This window comes from Pogoniulus pusillus, chromosome 10, assembly GCF_015220805.1.
Source record: "Pogoniulus pusillus isolate bPogPus1 chromosome 10, bPogPus1.pri, whole genome shotgun sequence".
Taxonomy (NCBI): domain Eukaryota; kingdom Metazoa; phylum Chordata; class Aves; order Piciformes; family Lybiidae; genus Pogoniulus; species Pogoniulus pusillus.
This window is the reverse complement of record NC_087273.1, coordinates 21,299,972-21,318,769: the sequence shown is the minus strand read 5'-3', so window position 1 is coordinate 21,318,769 and position 18,798 is coordinate 21,299,972. Positions and strand designations below refer to the sequence as shown.

The 18,798-nt window shown below is 46.3% G+C and overlaps 2 protein-coding genes across 9 annotated transcripts in view; one reads left to right on the top strand and one right to left on the bottom strand.

Moving 5' to 3' along the window:
• NAA15 (N-alpha-acetyltransferase 15, NatA auxiliary subunit) overlaps nucleotides 1-14,320 on the bottom strand; it is a 59,320-nt gene extending 45,000 nt beyond the window's left edge. For all 8 annotated transcript variants that reach the window (XM_064150014.1, XM_064150015.1, XM_064150017.1 and 5 more), the window contains exon 1: nucleotides 13,725-14,320. In XM_064150014.1, the coding sequence (XP_064006084.1) occupies nucleotides 13,725-13,778 (54 nt within the window). In that variant the 5' untranslated portion in view covers nucleotides 13,779-14,320. The remainder of the gene's footprint in view (nucleotides 1-13,724) is intronic.
• A 59-nt stretch (nucleotides 14,321-14,379) lies between these two features.
• NDUFC1 (NADH:ubiquinone oxidoreductase subunit C1) lies at nucleotides 14,380-17,393 on the top strand. The gene is made up of 4 exons (XM_064150023.1): nucleotides 14,380-14,763; nucleotides 15,548-15,651; nucleotides 16,494-16,576; nucleotides 17,258-17,393. Coding segments are annotated over exons 1-4 (252 nt in total). The 5' UTR covers nucleotides 14,380-14,699; the 3' UTR covers nucleotides 17,259-17,393.
• The last annotated feature ends 1,405 nt before the right edge of the window (nucleotides 17,394-18,798 follow it).

The window sequence follows — 18,798 nt, the reverse complement described above, 5'->3', positions numbered from 1 at the left end:
ACCCCTGAGCCTCCTCTTCTCCAGGCTAAACAATCCCAGCTCCCTCAGCCTCTCCTCGTAGGGCTTGTGCTCAAGGCCTCTCACCTGCCTTGTCGCCCTTCTCTGGACACGCTCAAGCATCTCGATGTCCCTCCTAAACTGGGGGGCCCAGAACTGAATACAGTACTCAAGGTGTGGTCTAACCAGTGCAGAGTACAGGGGCAGAATGACCTCCCTGCTCCTGCTGACCACACCATTCCTGATGCAGGCCAGGATGCCACTGGCTCTCTTGGACACCTGGGCACACTGCTGGCTCATGTTCAGGTGGGTATCAATCAGCACCCCCAGATCCCTTTCTGTCTGGCTGCTCTCCAGCCACTCCGACCCCAGCCTGTATCTCTGCATGGGGTTGTTGTGGCCAAAGTGCAGCACCCTGCACTTTGAGCTACTGAATGCCATCCCATTGGACTCTGCCCATCTGTCCAGGCGGTCAAGGTCCCGCTGCAGAGCCCTTCCGCCCTCCAACCCAGCTACATCTGCCCCCAGCTTGGTGTCATCTGCAAACTTGCTGATGACTGACTCCATGCCCTCATCCAGATCATCTATGAAGATGTCAAAGAGGATGGGGCCCAGCACTGATCCCTGAGGGACACCACTAGTGACTGGCCGCCAGCTGGATGTGGCACCATTCACCACCACTCTCTGGGCTAGGCCCTCCAGCCAGTTCCTAACCCAGCACAGAGTGTTGCCATCCAAGCCATGGGCTGACAGCTTAGCCAGCAGTTTGCTGTGGGGGACAGCGTCAAAGGCCTTGCTGAAGTCCAGATAGACCACATCCACAGGCCTCCCCACATCCACCAAGCGGGTCACCCGATCATCGAAGGAGATCAGGTTGGAGAGGCAGGATCTGCCCTTCCTAAATCCATGTTGGCTGGACCTGAGCCCTTGGCCATCCCTCAGGTGCGCAGTTATTGCCCCCAAGATAACCTGCTTATATATATGCTATGTATATACTTTTGAATTGGCCTCATTCCTGCATCTGACGAAACCTGTCAGGACAGAACTGCTGACAGTTACAGCTCTTGTTGAACTGAAATAGAAAGCTTCCTTCACTCATTGAAGCAAGCCTTGCTGAGAAATCATCATTCAACATGAGGTCTGCTAGACTTTCATCTTTCCTTCTTGAGGAGAATCACTGTGAAACTGTTCATGCCAACTAAGATCATCTGACCTCTGCCCATTACCCTGGAGCCCTTATGTCCCCTTAGCTCTGAGATATGTGAGATGTCTTGTAGCACTGAGACATTGCAAAACAGTTAAAGGTGGCTAGTAGGGTAAGAAAGGCTGCTCTTCAGCATTACAAGGCTTGCTGCCCTGTTGTATGACATCATGGAAGCAAACAGAAATCCTTGTAACAGGTTGCACTGACCTCAGTTTTAAGGGCAGCAAGGAATCCATTTTCCCTAAATCCTCTATCAGCAAAATAAGGAAACATCTTAACACCTTCACATCTCCTGTTGCAATGACACTGCACTACAGTGGACAAGAGATTTAAACTTGAGATGCCCAAAAAGTCCAATCAGAAAAAACAAATCATTAAGAATAACAAGAACAAAGAACAAAGACAACTTGATCAAATTCTAGAGTGAGTACAGGGTAATAAAGGGTGGCACCACATAAAATTGTCCCAAATTAAACTAGCTTTACATCCTTACAAAACCCACTCTGGGCCCATTTAGTGTATCTATAGCCATAACAACGTAAGATTGGCTATGATCTTACAGCCAGGAAGAAATCAGGATGTGTTTAAGTCTTTTATTTTCATAACTGAAACAGGTAAGGAACAAGATTACTGTGCTCCTCGGAAATTTACAGCACGGAATCCTTCTCCTAAAACCTTCTGACAGCCCCAGTGAAAACAAATGGCCTAATCTGGTGAACAGGCTTAAGCAACAACAGTATTCCTCAAACAATTCTTTAATGGTATCCTAGAGTCTCGAACAGTAATTATTTTCTTTAGCAAGTCTCAGAAATATTTCTGGGAAAAAAAAAAAAAGAGTACCTGCGCTTAAAGCAGCATGTCTGTTTACTTCCACAGCAACATTTCAACCAAGACATAGTTTTTCCTGCTACTTTTGGCAAGGCAAAGCAGGGTATTCCTTTTAGCAAAGGAAAACCAAGCAATTCCCATTTTAACAGCCAAGGTACTGGAACAGCCGTGTCAGAAATTCCACACTTCAGATGAGATACAAAGTGGTGAAACTCCAGTGGTGAGCACACTTGATGACTGCCCAGTCATGCAAATATAACAGTGACCACATACAAAATGTGCTCATTTTTTAGCTACTAAAAAAGTGAAATTCTGGAAATCAGACTTTAATCTTGATTCAAGATCACTCAGAAGATTTACAAGTCTGCCACCTTAGCAAACTTAAAGTCAGCACCTAAACTTTCATGAGACAGAACACTGTTTTATAAGGACTAGTGCTGCTGAAAGCATTCATGAAGGTGCAGCGCAGGTCTGTCCAGTTGAAGGTTCAAGGACAGGGAGCAGATTCTGGAATGAAGTAACAGGAAGATGGCCCAGCAGGAGAGATTTGCCATCTTTACAGCAAAGGCACTGAAGAGATACAGCTCAATAGGCTTTTAGCATCAGGAAGTTCCTTTATCTTTTAGTAGGACACTTGTCAAAGCCATAATGGAAGGTGTGCTAGTTCGAAGCAAGCTAGAATGTTTTGGTAACAGAACTAGATAATGGGCAGTGAAATGAAAACAATTGATGTCAACTTCTCTCACAGTCACGCTGAGAACTCTGGGAAGAAGAAAGACTTTTTCTCCATTTTGTTTCTCACTCTTGCTTTGGCCTTAGATCTGGTCACATCTCATTAACCCTGCTCCTACTAACCTTGCTCCCTAACCTCTTGGCTGCACCTCTTTTCTTCCTGAGGACTGGGGTAAGGTTGAGAGGGACGGGGGGAGGTGTTGGGGTGGTTTGAGAGCCCCTCCTGGGGACTCAGGTTTCTGGGAGGGGAGTTGTGCTTTTGTATTGTTTATCCTTTGTATATTTCTGTATATAACTGTATATAACTGTATATATTGTAAATAGCTGCTTGTAAATTCTGCTAGCTGTAAATAAATTGCTTCATCTATATTCCCAGAGTCCGTCTGAGTTAGCTGGGGCAAATTCAAAAGTGTGGGGGGGTGGGGTAACCCCCAAACCATCATTTTTTTAATTGGCTTTCTCAACGTGGGGCTAGATATTTCAGTGAGTGGAAATTAGCTCTGGGAATTAAGATGAAGCTAATCAAGCAGCTATTGTATTTGGTTGGTGCATTGCTCTGGTCTGGTTTTGTTTTCTTGGTATTTAGTTGGTTAAAAGGTCAAATTGTTGCTTATTTCATTGATCTGGCTTATAATAAGGCTAAAGCTAAGGTTTCAGATATGTTCTGGAGCTGGGGTGATTTTATTCTTGGTTATGCTGGTTTTAATATCTCTGAGAATATTACCAAGGATATTACAGGAGCTCTGGTCAATAATGTGACAATCAATGGAAATTCTGCTTTAAATATGGCTCTAATGAGAGTTATTCAGCCAAAGACAGGAATTCCAACTGTTTGCATAGGTACATGCTCGTGTAAAACTGTTTTTCTTCTCACAGTTTTTAATATTTGCCTCATGATTTTAATATTCATATTAATTTTGGCATTATTGGTGAAAAATTCAAAACCAGTTTCTGTAAGAGCTAGGAAAAATTCTGTGTCTCAGAAGCAGTCTCTTTCACAGCAAAACAAGGGAACACAGTTATCGGCTTCCCCCTTGCCAGCCTCTCCACCCTCCTCTGTAGGTTCTGGGAACACAGCCAGTGTTCCCACCACTAACATAAACACTGATAACAAAAACAACAACAATCCACAGAGTTTAGCAGGAGCCTCAGGAGCACAGGCAGATACCCAAAATCAGAATGTCCCTAGCAACAATCAAAACACCTCAGGGTTGGCAGGCATCCCAGGAGGACAGGCAAACAATCCCACTAGTGCTGGTAACGCTAGCCCAGTCAGTCCAAATCCTAATGACACCAGCTCAGCTAATTCAAACCCCCAGCCAGCAGACCAGAACCAAAATCCTCCTGTTAAAAGCAAGGCAGATTTGAACTCACAAGCTCCAGGTCAGACCCCTAAGGATACAAATGCTCCAAGTCAGACCTCAAATAATTCAAATGCTCCAGGTCAGACCCCTAAGGATTCAAACCCACCAAGTCAGACTCCTAAAGATTCAAATCCTCCAGCAGACACATCCAAGTCTGTTGCTGCTCAGGCCCTTCTGGCACCTGCTAAGGCAAAAGCTAAGACAAAGAGTGGTTCGCAGGAGGATGTAAGAGATGGGACCTCTGGTGATCAGCAGCAAGAGGAGGAAGAGGAGGCAGTTAGTCTGCGAGACCTTGTAGATGTGCTGAGACAACAATACTCAAGTGAGAGGAGCGCTGTGAGGTTAGCTGCCAGGAGAGAGGATGGTTCCAATGAGTTTAGGAATGCTATGAGGAAGATTGTGTTAGGCCAGGCACCACCAGAACAACAGGAGGAAGAGGAGGAAGATGACATCCAAGGCTCAAAGGATCCACTCAGAGAGGTCAGGGAAGTTAGGAAGGAATACACAAGGGAATCAGGTGAGCCAATCCTAAGCTGGCTAGTGAGATGCCGTGGCATTGGTGCTAATGCTCTGCAGGTAGGAGACAAGTCTGCCAAGCAGCTGGGACCACTCACTAAGGAGAGTGGAGTGGACAAACACCTAGCAAGTCCTCTTGGTAGGGTTAGCTTGTGGACACGCCTGCTGTTGGCTGTGGCTATGAGATATCCTTCCCGAGATGATTTGCCATGGGCTGCCAAGAAGTGGAACACTGTTGAGCAGGGAATTAAGCTTCTGAAGGAGTTTGCTGTGAAGGAAGTGCTTTATGGAGATCATGGCACTCATGAGCCTGATGATATTCCTTTGGGAACAGGTCTCATGAAGAAGCTGATTAAGCTTGCTCCTTCATCCTATGCTAACATCTTGGCCAGTAAGTTTCTAGCAAGGAGTGATAATGGAAGATCTTTCACTGTTGGTGAATTCACTGATCAGCTCAGGCAGATTGAGGACAGCTTGTCACATTCTGGTATAATCTGTGCCATAAAGACTATGACTACAGAGCTTAAAGATGGTATTAGAGATGGCATTAAGGAGAGCATGAAAGAACTGAAGGAGGATCTTACAACCTCAATTTCCAATCTGGTCAAGGATACCATTCCTGCATCATCTGAATGGGTGAATGTTTCTGCAGTCAGGAACAGACGCCCACCTCCTGCAAGGCAATTCCAGCCTAGGAGGAGACAAATTCCACCCAGACAGCAGCAATCACGTGCGTCACTGTGGATACTTCTGCGTGACACATACGGTGAGAACATGAACAAATGGGATGGTAAACCTACTTCAGCTCTTTCAAAGAGGCTCAGGGATCTGCAGAGTGGCAGAAACAGAGGCAGCAATGCCAGGAAGGTAGCTGTCACTTCTTCAGCTCCCGAGAGCAACTGCAATTGTTCCAACAGTTGCAATTTCTCTCACAACAACACCAATCACTGTGTACACCCTACATGCCATGTTCAGCATTAGGGGTGCCCTGCCTCCAGCCAGGAGGAGGAAAGGGATAGTGGAGAGAACCGAATCTATTGGAATGTATTCATTAGGTGGCCTGGCAGTTCAAGAGTTCGGAAATACAGGGCTTTAGTTGACACAGGTGCTCAGTGTACTTTATTGCCATCAAATTGCAAAGGGACAGAGTCCATTTCTATCTTTGGAATCACTGGTGGATCTCAAGAGTTAACTAAGGTACAGGCTGAGATCAGTTTAACTGGTAAAGAGTGGAAGACACATACTATTGTAACTGGTCCTGATGCGCCTTGCATTTTGGGAATTGACTTTTTGAGACAAGGTTGTTTCAAAGATCCTAAGGGTCATAAATGGGCTTTTGGAATAGCATCTGTAGAGATTGAGGATGATAAATTGAAATTGTCTGTTAGACCTGAACTTTCTGATGAATCTGCAGTTGTGGGACATCATGACATAGAGGACCTGGAAGTGCCAATTGCAACTCAAACTGTTCATCATAGGCAGTACAGAACTAACCGTGACTCTTTGTTGCCCATTCATCAGCTGATTCGTCAATTGGAGAGTCAGGCTGTCATCGAGAAAGCTCATTCACCTTTCAACAGTCCCATCTGGCCTGTGCGTAAACCTACGGGCGACTGGAGACTCACAGTTGACTTTCGTGCCCTCAACGAGGTGACGCCACCCATGAGTGCAGCTGTGCCGGACATGCTGGAACTCCAGTATGAGCTGGAATCGAAGGAGGCTAAATGGTATGCAACCATAGACATTGCTAATGCTTTCTTCTCTATTCCCATAGCAAAGGAGTGCAGGCCTCAGTTTGCATTCACCTGGAGAGGAATCCAGTACCAGTTCAATCGTTTGCCTCAGGGGTGGAAACACAGCTCAACCATCTGTCACTCAGTCATTCACAATGCACTGGAGAAAGGTAAAGCTCCAGAGCACATCCAGTACATCGACGACATCATTGTGTGGGGCCAAACTGCTGAGGAAGTCTTCGAGAAAGGTAACAAAATCATTGACATTCTGCTGCAAGCAGGTTTTGCCATTAAAAGAGACAAGGTCAAAGGACCTGCCAAAGAAATTCAGTTTCTGGGAGTGCGGTGGCAGGATGGTCGCCGTTACATTCCTCAGGATGTGATTAACAAAGTCTCTACCATGGCAGTTCCCACCAGTAAGAAGGACACACTTTCTTTTCTTGGTGTGGTGGGATTTTGGAGACTACACATTCCTGGTTTCAGTCAGATTGTCAAACCTCTGCATGATGTGACTCGTAAGAGAAACAATTTCGAGTGGGGACCTGAACAACAAGCAGCCTTTGATCAGATCAAACGAGAAGTAGTCCATGCAGTGGGCTTAGGACCTGTGAGATCTGGTCCGGACATTAAAAACATTCTGTACACGGCTGCCAGTGACAATGGTCCAAATTGGAGTCTCTGGCAGAGAGCTCCAAATGAGACACGTGGTCGTCCTCTTGGTTTCTGGGGACGTTGTTACAGAGGTTCAGAGACAAATTACACTGCAACAGAGAAAGAGATTCTAGCAGCCTATGAGGGAGTGAAAGCAGCTTCTGAAGTGATTGGAACTGAGTCACAATTGCTTTTAGCTCCTAGACTGCCAGTTCTTAACTGGATGTTCAAGGGCAAAGGTTCATCACCACATCATGCCACAGATGCAACCTGGTCTAAATGGATGGCTTTGATAACCCAACGAGCACGAATGGGTAATCCTGACCGACCTGGTCTGGTGGAGGTGATCACCAACTGGCCGGAAGGCACAGACTGTTCCAAACCTCCAGAGGAGAAAATAACTCGTGCTGAGGAAGCTCCTCCCTATGGTGATCTCTCTGATCAGGAAAAGAACTATGCTTTGTTCACAGATGGTTCCTGTCGTCTTGTTGGGAACAAGCGAAGATGGAAGTCAGCGGTTTGGAGTCCAACCAGGAGAGTTACCGAAACGAAAGATGGAGAAGGAGAATCCAGTCAGTTCGCTGAGGTAAAAGCTGTTCAACTTGCTCTTGATGTGGCTGAACGTGAAAGTTGGCCTATCCTTTACCTCTACACCGACTCGTGGATGGTAGCCAATGCTCTATGGGGTTGGCTGAAGGACTGGAAGAAGAATGGTTGGCAGAGGAAAGGAAAGCCTATTTGGTGTGCTGATCTATGGCAGGACATTGATGCACGGCTGGAGAGAATTCCAGTGAAGGTGCGGCACGTAGATGCACACATGCCTAAGAGCAGAGCAACTGAGGAACATCAACATAATCAGAAGGCAGACCAAGCTGCTAAGATTGCCCAAGTTGATACCAACTCTGATCTTGACATTGACCTTGATTGGAAACACCGAGGTGAGCTGTTCTTAGCTCGGTGGGCCCATGACTCATCTGGACATCAAGGCAGAGATGGAACATACCGATGGGCTCGTGATAGGTCAATTGACTTGTCCATGGACGCTATCACCCAAGTCATCTATGACTGTGACATTTGTGCTGCTATTAAGCAGGCTAAGCGAATCAAGCCCTTAGGGTATGGTGATAGATGGTCAAAGTACAAGTATGGTGAAGCCTGGCAGATTGACTACATCACTTTACCTCGATCACGTTCTGGCAAGCAGTATGTGCTAACGATGGTAGAAGCCAGCACTGGATGGTTGGAAACCTATCCAGTTCCACATGCTACTGCACATAACACCATTGTTGGTTTGGAGAGACAGATCTTGTGGAGACATGGAACTCCAGAAAGAATCGAGTCAGACAATGGTACTCATTTCAAGAATAATCTTGTGAAAAACTGGGCCAAAGAGCATGGTATTGAATGGATCTATCACATACCCTACTATGCACCAGCTTCAGGGAAGATTGAGCGCTACAACGGTTTGCCGAAAACCACCCTCAAAGCCATGGGGGGTGGAACTCTGAAAAACTGGGACAAACATTTAGCACAAGCTACTTGGTTGGTAAATAGTAGAGGTTCAGTAAACAGAGCAGGACCTGCACAATCAGATTTGGTCCAAACAGTAGACGGTGATAAAGTTCCTGTTGTACGTGAGAAGAATCTGTTAGGGAAAACTGTTTGGGTATTTTCTCCTTCGGGTGAAGGGAAACCTGTCCGAGGGGTGGTTTCTGCTGAAGGTCCTGGTCATACATACTGGGTAATGCAGGAGAATGGTGAAATCCAGTGTATTCCACAGAGAAATTTAACCTTAGCTGAGAGAGTTTAAATTCAAGCTGTTAGGAGTTTTCTGTTCTAGGTAACATCGGCGCCCAACACTGAGAGAATCTACGATAGAATCTACAGTACGTGAGCACGAACCCAACATCACCTGGGAGTCCCTGTTCTGAGCTTTTGAATCACCTACATCTGATTGAAGTGTGAACTGAACTTGTATATATAGTTTTGGTGTAAATATTGGTTTAGATTAGATTGGATAATTCTCAGCGATACTCTGAGCGAAGTAGACAAGGGGTGGATTGTGCTAGTTTGAAGCAAGCTAGAATGTTTTGGTAACAGAACTAGATAATGGGCAGTGAAATGAAAACAATTGATGTCAACTTCTCTCACAGTCACGCTGAGAACTCTGGGAAGAAGAAAGACTTTTTCTCCATTTTGTTTCTCACTCTTGCTTTGGCCTTAGACCTGGTCACATCTCATTAACCCTGCTCCTACTAACCTTGCTCCCTAACCTCTTGGCTGCACCTCTTTTCTTCCTGAGGACTGGGGTAAGGTTGAGAGGGACGGGGGGAGGTGTTGGGGTGGTTTGAGAGCCCCTCCTGGGGACTCAGGTTTCTGGGAGGGGAGTTGTGCTTTTGTATTGTTTATCCTTTGTATATTTCTGTATATAACTGTATATAACTGTATATATTGTAAATAGCTGCTTGTAAATTCTGCTAGCTGTAAATAAATTGCTTCATCTATATTCCCAGAGTCCGTCTGAGTTAGCTGGGGCAAATTCAAAAGTGTGGGGGGGTGGGGTAACCCCCAAACCATCACAGAAGGCACAAAGACCAGCTCAAAGCCAGACATCCTCAAGCACAAACGACCAATCAAAGGTGAGATTCGAACTCCCTTTTCTTGCAGCAGACACCTTGGATAGTGCAATGCCTCAGAGGAGGACACAGGTTCTGGCCATGCCTAGCACACAAGCTAACTGAGATGAAAGCTCTATGGTTCTCCAGATCTCACGACGACCACAGATGATCACCAGTCCTGAACAAACAGAAACTCTTCTCCACATACAATGCATGACAAAGCCCAGACCAGCATGGCATCTTCATTATGTGCTACTTCCACAGTATGTACTAGAGTTATAAATCAGTTAAACTGTTTAAACAAGGCCTGAACACACTTAGCTCCTCACCTGAATTGTTTGCTTGCACCATAAAATGCAACGATGTTTCACTTCTTAAATACCTCGATATTTTTCTCCCTGCTCAAATCGTATTCAATTAGAGGCTAAACCCACTCGTTCTGGGGAGAAGTATCTGAACCATGGTACTGTCAGAACATGGTGACTCCAAGAACCTTACCCTCTGCTCCTTAGAGGAATTTAAAAAGTCTTCCATATGGCATTTCTAATAGCTTTATATTTAATATTTCTTCATGTATTTTTGAATACATTTAACTTGTACATCCAAACAAAAGTTCATAGGATATAGTCTTTGGGATTTGTGAAATGGAACTGAACACATTTGATGAATTGTACTTGAGCAGACATAGTGGCTGAATAATTTAGCAAAATGTCAGAAACACTCATCAGTTATATTTAATTAAAAATAAATAAAAATCAATCAGTTTTAATATCTACAATGACTAGTTCCATACTTGCTACTGTAAAAAGGTGAGGAAAAAGAGTAAACTGCTTTTTCCATTACTTCACAGTGCATCCAGGCTTCTGGGTACAAAATAGTCAGCTTCTCCATTTCTTCGACTCCTGCCATTGCTGTTCTATCCTTTCCTCTGCCTCCATCTGAATTCTTCTCGAGTACTCTCTGGACTGCCTAGAGGTTATCTGTGTCCCAAAGGACAACACGGACTCAACCACAAAAAGGGAAAAATATAGAGATCCTAAATTCCACAGAACCTCTGAGCAGAACAGCAGTATCTACCTGCAGGCTCACAGCAAACAGTTCAAACTTTATGAACAATATACACCAGAAGTTTTGTTTCTAATGGAAGTGTAAGTTTAAGCAGGACAGTGATCAATAATCCTGTGGGTGGGTTTCTATTCAAACCAATCACACAGATCCCTTTGTCCTATAAGAACATTAAACTGTAGAGTGCCTTTAAGTGGAAAAAGGTTTCTATTAGAATCTCCATATACCTGCAAAGTGAGTAGAAGAGGTTAGTCTAGTGCACCACAACATGCAAAGGCAAAGTGCACACAGTTCTCAGCTCAGAACGTGTCAGTTAAGTGGAAATGCTGCCTTGCAAGCAAATCCACACGCAGAACACATTTACTGATCCTGTAAAACAAACACAAGCCTCTCAAACTCTGAAGGCTAATTACTGACCTTCCCTATGACAGCTGGGCAGCTTACTATAAATCTCTACATTTAACGTTTATGCTGTAGGCATACTTCTTAAAGAGAGCAAAGAAACGAGGCCTCAGAAATTTAAAATGCACCATCTTTTTTTCCATTTTATGCTTCACTTACAAAAACATGAGGTCGTTACCTGCTTAACACCTATGTTTACTACCTCCATGAAAATCAGAATACGAATTGTATTTGTGTAAACAGCCTGTGTACCAGTAATTATCTATTTGAAGGGTAATGCATCCTTTCAGTATCACTTGGGCTGGTTCCTGAAGCATCTGCTGAAAAAAAATCTCATCCAGGCATGCTCAACAGAACAACTCTGTGGTTTGCGTGGGCCAGGAGACAGCATGTGCAGAACCAGGGTCAGACAATCAGACCACCTTATCAGCTGGCCCAGGGCTCAGAGGCCCCTCTGGAGAGACAGCAGCCCAGGTAGACTCAAGCTCCTCTTGCTGGTGTTTAGCCATCCATGGGCCAAAGAGCCAGCCAGCAGTGAAAATGGCAAAATGAAGCTTCCAGAAAAGAAGGTGCACACTGAGGAGAGGAACAGTGAGGTAAAGACACAGAAGTAAGGAAGCAATGCTTCTTTGGATTTCCATTGATAAATGGGACTTCCCAAAAGATGCCTCACTAATTCAAGTCAAACGTGATCAAACCTTCACCAAGTGGGGTCATTGTAACAGGGCAGTCAAGCAGTTCAGTAGACAAGTTTCAGTGCAATGAAAACTAGCTTTAAGCTTTTTCTAGTCATCACACAGGACAATCTTAATACTGGACTACACACCACAAGTTCCTCCCTTCAAGATAAAGGAAAACATCAAAATGTCAGAGTAACTTCTGCCTATCTGGTACCTGAGACCCTTGTATTTTAATTAGAGATTTTCAGTTTTTAAAAAGGGCAACATTTAAATGTCTTCAGTTTACAGAGATCTGCTGGAACTGAAGCACACCTCTTTTCTAACCTGAACCACATTGTAAAGCTTTATCCAACTCACCCATGCTGAGCCAGCATTTTCTCTGACGAAATTCTTATTCTTTCCTTATTCCTGCCCTCCACACAAAGTGTGAGAGTCATGCACCAAGTCCAGTAAGCAAACAAACAAAAAAAAAAAAAATGCAAACCCAAAAAAAAAGCCTGAGCCAGTCACTTTAAACACAGACAGGCCCCTGGATCCTGTTTGCCTTGTAACCACACAAACCATGCTCAGTGCAAAGGAAGGTGGATGAGTGAGCAACAAGGCTACTACTTTCCCACCTCGTAATCAGCAAAATTTACACACTTAGTACAATGCCACAGCATGATGCAAGATGGACGCTTTTTAAGTAGAAATAAGCTTTACAGGGTTAAAAAGTAGCTACAATGCACTTACTGAAGCTGCAAGTCTCATATTGAGATCTCTGTACACATCGATTACAACTCCCACAGATTATTTCATTTTCACTAAGTATTCTGGAAAGTGACAGGAGATTACACACATTCCCCCCACTTCAGTGACAGAAATTTACAGAGATGTGTGTTGTTACTCCAAGAGAACTACACTACGTATCTTAGTTCTGAACTCTGAAAGGATCCAAAACAGTAGTCTAAGCATCTTTGAAAAAAGTTGCAAGATTTTTAGATAAAACCGACTTTTTCAGAGAAAACAACACAGCGCTTAACCCAGGTAACAAAAATATTCTAAATAAAACCACCGAAGTTGCTCACTGGCATGTTTTTTTTTATTTTTGATTCACTCAAAGTCCTTAGAAACGTAAGGTTCCTGCAACACTGCATCGGAGCTGAAACAAGTTCTTTCAGATGTAACTGCACCGTGCACGCTTAGGTGGTATCTGGATTGCACATTATTTTAGTCTCATTCTAAAACCCAGGCTTTCTGCCTAAATTCGGTTACAGTTTGTTTCGTCCATGAAAAATCGAACGTCAAACTTTAACAAGAGCTAGCTCCAAGTTAAAGCTCACGAAGACTTCGGAGCCTTCATCTTTCTCCACTGCCTCCTTTGAAAGACATCATCCCCACCCACCGACAAATGTGGTTACTATTTACAGCAAAATCTTGAGTTATACAAAACAAGAAAAGCAAGAGAGAAGGGTTCGACAGAACAGCTCCAGCCAGCGAGCCGATGAATGAACATGGTGGTATTTCCGCGGAGCCGTCGAAGTGCTTCGCCGCGGCCAGCGCTGGGGAATGGGGCAGCCTCTCGCGTCCGGGCATAGCTCTGCCCAGGGGCGGGCACTGGCTCGGGTATGAGGAGGGAAACACATCTGGCTCCGGCATTCCTCGACCCCGGCGAAGGCCGCGCCCGGGCGAGACAAGACGCGGGTGACAGGCGCCCTGCAGCCCGGCCTTGCCTCAGCAGGAAGGAGCCGGCGGTCAGAGCGCCGCAAGGGCCGGGGAGATGGCGGCGGGCCCACGGCGCCGGGCCCGCGGGGCGGCGCCGGGTCTCCGCTCCCCTCCATCCTAGGGGATGAGCTGAGGCTGAGGCTCGGGTACGGGCCACTGCCGCATCCCCTCCACCCCACTCCGGCAATCCATGGCCCACCACGGCAGAGCCTAGGCCTCCCGCCACTCACCAGGATGCGCTTGAAGAGCGCGTTCTCCTTGGGCGGCAAGCTCACCGAAGGCATCCTCGCCGCCACTCCTGCTCCCGCCACTAGCTCCGGCGCCGCTGAGGGGCCCCGGGGAGGGGGGGTGGGTGTACGAGCGGGCTGCGTCCCGTCCCCGCCGCTCCGTCGCTGTTGCCGGGAGCCTCTCGGCCGGAATCTGGCTACTACTGCTGCCTCGCCTCCCCACCCCCCGCCCGCCCTCCCTCAAACCACCGCACTATCGCCGGCCGCGGGCCCGGCCCCTCCCGGCCGCCGTCTGCGCGCCGGGCTACCCCGCGCCGCGCCGACCCCGGGGCGGCGGTTCACGTGGTAACTGAGCAGGCCAGAGAAAGGCGCCTCCAAAATGGCCACCTCAGAGCAGCTTCCCCAGCCGGGTCACCGCGGCCTGCGCGCATGCGCTGCGACCCCGCGCGGTCGTCGAGCCCGCCCTCGCCCCCTTCTGCCGCCAAGGTGTGCTGGGCTAAGCTAGGCTAGGCTAGGCTGGGACAGACCAGGCCAGGCCAGGCCTGGTCCCAGGGTTGGGCGGCGCTGCGCTTCTCCGCAGAGGAGGCACGGTGGGTAGTCCGGTACTTGTAGTTCAATCTGTTGCCCGCGCAGGGCGTTCACTGATCGGCTCTGAGGGGCACAGCGCCTTTTTTAGACGTGGTGGCTTAGTGAAGAGGGTGGGTGGCGGTCGTCGCTGTACCCACGGTCGCGGTACGTGCCCAGCCTGGCAGAGACGGTTCCAGGCACGGAGAGAACGGGCAATCCGCTCAGCCTGCTGGCGGGGCGGGCAGCGTGGCGCTATTCTGCCAGTGAATGCCTGGAGGGACTGCGCAAGCCTAGGGTGTGAGCGCAGCCGGCGCCCGGCCCGGCAGGCGCCGTACAAGGCAGGGCGTTCGCCCGCGGCGCGCACGTAGGGCGGCCACTTCGGCGTGGGTGGAGCTGCACCGTGCCGACAAGATGGCGATGGTGGCCTTCGGGGTGGCGAAAAGGTTGCGGCTGGTGGCACCAGCGGTGAGTCTCGGTGAGTGGCGGCGGTGTGGAGAGAGTGGGGCCTCATTAGCCGTCACTGTGGTGGTGGGGAGCATCTTTTCGGGGGACTGAAAGTTTGTCGTCCACTGCCTCAAGGGTATTGCGCGTTAGCAGGCCGCGACAGTGCCTTGGGGCCTGTCCGCTGACCTGGGCGCTGTGAGAACCTGGCGGCATGAGGGGCTGCTGATGTCGGCCCCCTTAGCTGGAGGACGCTTCGCTTCATGGCTGGAATTAAAGCAAGCTGTAGTAGCAGTTTGCCTCTTTGTTTAAACCCCAGCCAGTAATCATTGTTACTAGGGTTTTTAGCTTATTAGTTTGGTGTTGCTTGCAGGTCCTTTAGAGCTCCTGCCGTGTCTAGCTACGGCTGTGGTGCGGCTCTCCTGAAGAAGACTGTGCTGGGGGGCGCCCTTGGTGGGGCGGTTGTGGGCAAGTGGGAGAAGCTTGGAGGTAGCTTTCTACAGGGAACAGTGAGGCAGTACCAACAGAAAATGTGCAGAGTCTGCTGTTTGTGGATAAAGAAAAGATGGATAAATGCACTGCTTGGGACCGTGGGCAGTACTCCATCCGCTCAGCTCAGGGAGCGTGTGCTGCAGTATATCTACAAGTAGTTTAACTACAATGTTACAGGCCCCATTTATAACTTATAACTGGATTTGTGGTTTTTTTTTTCTTGTGGGTTGTTTAGTTGTGCTTTCCCCCCTGACTGAGTGTCGATAATTGACTTGGTATTCAAAATCTGGAAAACTTTAACATGTTCATAACCTTTCCCATTTTAGCTTTTACTCGTTCCGCATTTGTTGCAAAAAAACGCAATTATGACCAACCAAACTGGTTTGGAGTAGCCTTGGCTTTTGGCACCAGTGCTGCCTTGTGGGCTTTTGTAAGTGTTTTCACTTGGTTTTATTGAACTTAATTCTTCCCAAACCGTACAGTGATTTGATGGCAGTGATTGCAACCTGTTCAGTTGATTGGGGTAGTGGATGGTCATAGCAAGTATCAGGATTAAAGCATGATCTGTTGATTAACTATGTTCTCCCAGATCTCTGGTGTGCATTTCATTTATAAAAATGAATAACTTATTTAACTTACATTTAAACAGCTAGCAACTTATTAAGCTTCTGATGCAAACTTAAAACAGCCACAATAGAATAATTAATTCAAATGTGTTAACTTAAGGGTTTAATGCTGTTTTCCCCGGTGGATCTTTAAGAAAAAAAGAAAGACACTGGTATATGTCTAAACATTATTATGTTTATTACATATGCATTTTCTTCTTTTTTCAGCTGTAGTCAGTTAAGACCTCCTTTCTAAGTGAAGTGCAACTGTAAGATGCTCTCTGTTTCGGAGAGTTCAAAGATTCACTGCTTATAAATAAGCAGGGAGCAAGTAGCTCTCCTGAGAAAATGTAGGTATAAGCAGAGCTCTCCTGATGACAAAACTTTTAAGAGTGAAGTGAATTCTCTTTGGGGTTTTCCCTGTTGTAGGGAGTGGATTGATTGATAGTAGGAACCTCTCCCCCTCAATCAGCCAGCAGAAAAGGTTTGAGAAAGGTGTAGGAAAAAAGCCTCACTGGACAATTGGTGATCTACAGATAACTTAGCATTGTCCCAGTTACAGATTGGCATGCATTCAGATAAGAGCAATTTTATGTTCTATAGAAATCCTTTTTGTTTTCTGTTTCCAGCTGCGCACTATGTAACTGTATCATACTACTCTTTATAGCTTTTCAGGCAGCATGAGGATGATGTAATGGAGTATGAAAGAAGAAAAGCAGAGAGACATCATAAGTGTATGGGATGTTCATAGTAAGTGGTGTATTTACAGATGCTTTTGACTTGGCTGAACAGCAGTCTGCAGATCTTTGACTTCTAAGCAGTCAAGATACAGGACAGACTTGTCTTCCCTGTCCCTTATTATTTTCCTTAATACTTTACACTTGGCTTTTGTTCTCTTCTAACTTATTGCTAGTTTAAAAGACAGAAGTTGATATTCATTTGGGTGAGTGCTTGCTGCCAGATTTTTGTCTTGGATGAGCAACCTTGGGGAAAGTTACACATACTTAATAAATTTAGGTTGCAAAGATAATGCCACTTAAGTGTTTCAGCAGCAAGGAGACAAAGGTCACTCTCTTTAAATCTTTTTTTATTATTATTTTAACCAGTTTAGAGTGGGAAACACATCTCTGTTTCACCCTTGTATTGCACATAAGAATGATAAATACCTGTAGACTTCCATTACAAGGCAAAAAAGTACATGGTTAATGTCCTTTCCTGCCAGCTGAAAAAACTATTGGGCATCATGGTCCCAGAGTAGTTAATATACCACATGAAAGAATTGCTTACGCAAGCAGTGTTAAGCACACCATACGTTGGTAGTGCTGTGGTTGTTCCTAATGCTGTCCAGCTAAAATTGCAGTGTGTTGAAAGACATTTCTAACCATATGCATCTTATCTATTTTTCTTTTTTTTCTTTCCCTTTCTTTTTAGGTTGATGGTATATGTTCAGTGAGATCACCAGTTGCCCTGCAAATGGGTTCAGCAGAATTATAAAGCATCTAAATAATTCTGTGTTCATATATGTCATGTGTAAAAGTATGAAATAAATTATAAAGTCTGGAAGGAAGCTGTGAAGACTTTTCTTGACGTTTATATTTTGTTCTGGTGTTGAAATTGTTTTTCTGTTTTACAGTTTGTCATTGCTGTTTTCAAAGCTCTCTTGTTTTTCTGGGAGGTGTATTACAAACTTAGACATCAGATCAGAGGAAGTTCGGCAGATATTCCAGAAGTGTACTCTAGCCCTGCCATCATTTTTCATTGCTAAATTTAGAATACAAGCAATAAGCAAATACAAGAAATGGGATTTGCGGGAAGTAATAAAACTAATCTGTACAAATGTTGAATTGTGCATTTGTAACTTCACATGTTAAAGCAGCAGCTTTGAACTCTGTCTGGACCAGGTAGTCACTAGGTCAAACTTTTGAAGTCTTCTAGATGCTGTAATTAAAGTTACACATCTGTTTACAAGTTTGGTCTAGTTGCTGAGTGCTGCTGCTCTTCAGTCCTTTCTGGCCTAAACTGAATTTACTTTTTTTTCTCTCTTCCTATAGGGCAGAACTGAAGCTTTAAGACAAAAATCAAAGGTGGACATTTTTCTGTGTGATTGTTCTAGATAGCCCAAGCTCTTCTCAACGCCGTTGTTTGAATGGGAGAGGAAAGGCGCGAAAAACCTGTTTTCACCCCCTGCCGTGCAGGCTTGAAGGGGAGGGAGCAAAGGCTCCTTCTGGCAGGAGGAGTGACCCGTGCAGATGCCTGCGCTGAAATCGGGCTGGTGATTGGCTGTGTGCTTTGCACCTAGAAATGGTAACTCGACACTTTGTCTAGGAAGGTATAAATATTGGGATGCTTCCTGCCTTGGGGTTCTCCCCAGCCTGGATAGTTCCTGCAGAGAGAGAGTCCCTGGGAACTGCAAAGGACAAGCTCCTGAGGGACCAGACCATCCCTGCTTTGGATGGCTTCCCACCATAAGCAATCTTTTGTGCAAGCTTGCTGGGCTTAACAAGCCTCCGATGTTCTTTGAAAGAGTTCCTCAGGGATCAGGCGTGGGACCAGTCTTGTTCAACATCTTTGTGGGTGATGTGGACAGTGGCACTGAGTTCACCCTCAGCAAGTTTGCTGATGGTGCCAAGCTGTCCGGTGCAGCAGACATGCTGGAGGGAAGGGATGCCATCAAGAGGGACCTGGACAGGCTGGAGAGGTGGGCACAAGCCAACCTTAGGAGGTTCAACAAGACCAAGTGCCAGGTGTCTGGGTCGAGGCAATCCCAAGAGTGGCTGGGGAACAGCCAGGCAGAGAGCGGTCTGGGGATGCTGGCTGGCAACTGAACATGAGCCAGCAGTGTGCCCAGGTGGCCAAGAAGGCCAGTGGCATCTTGGCCTGGATCAACAAGAGTGTGGTCAGCAGGAGCAGGGCAGTCCTTCTACCCCTGTACTCAGCACTGGTTAGGCCACATCTTGAGTACTGTGTCCAGT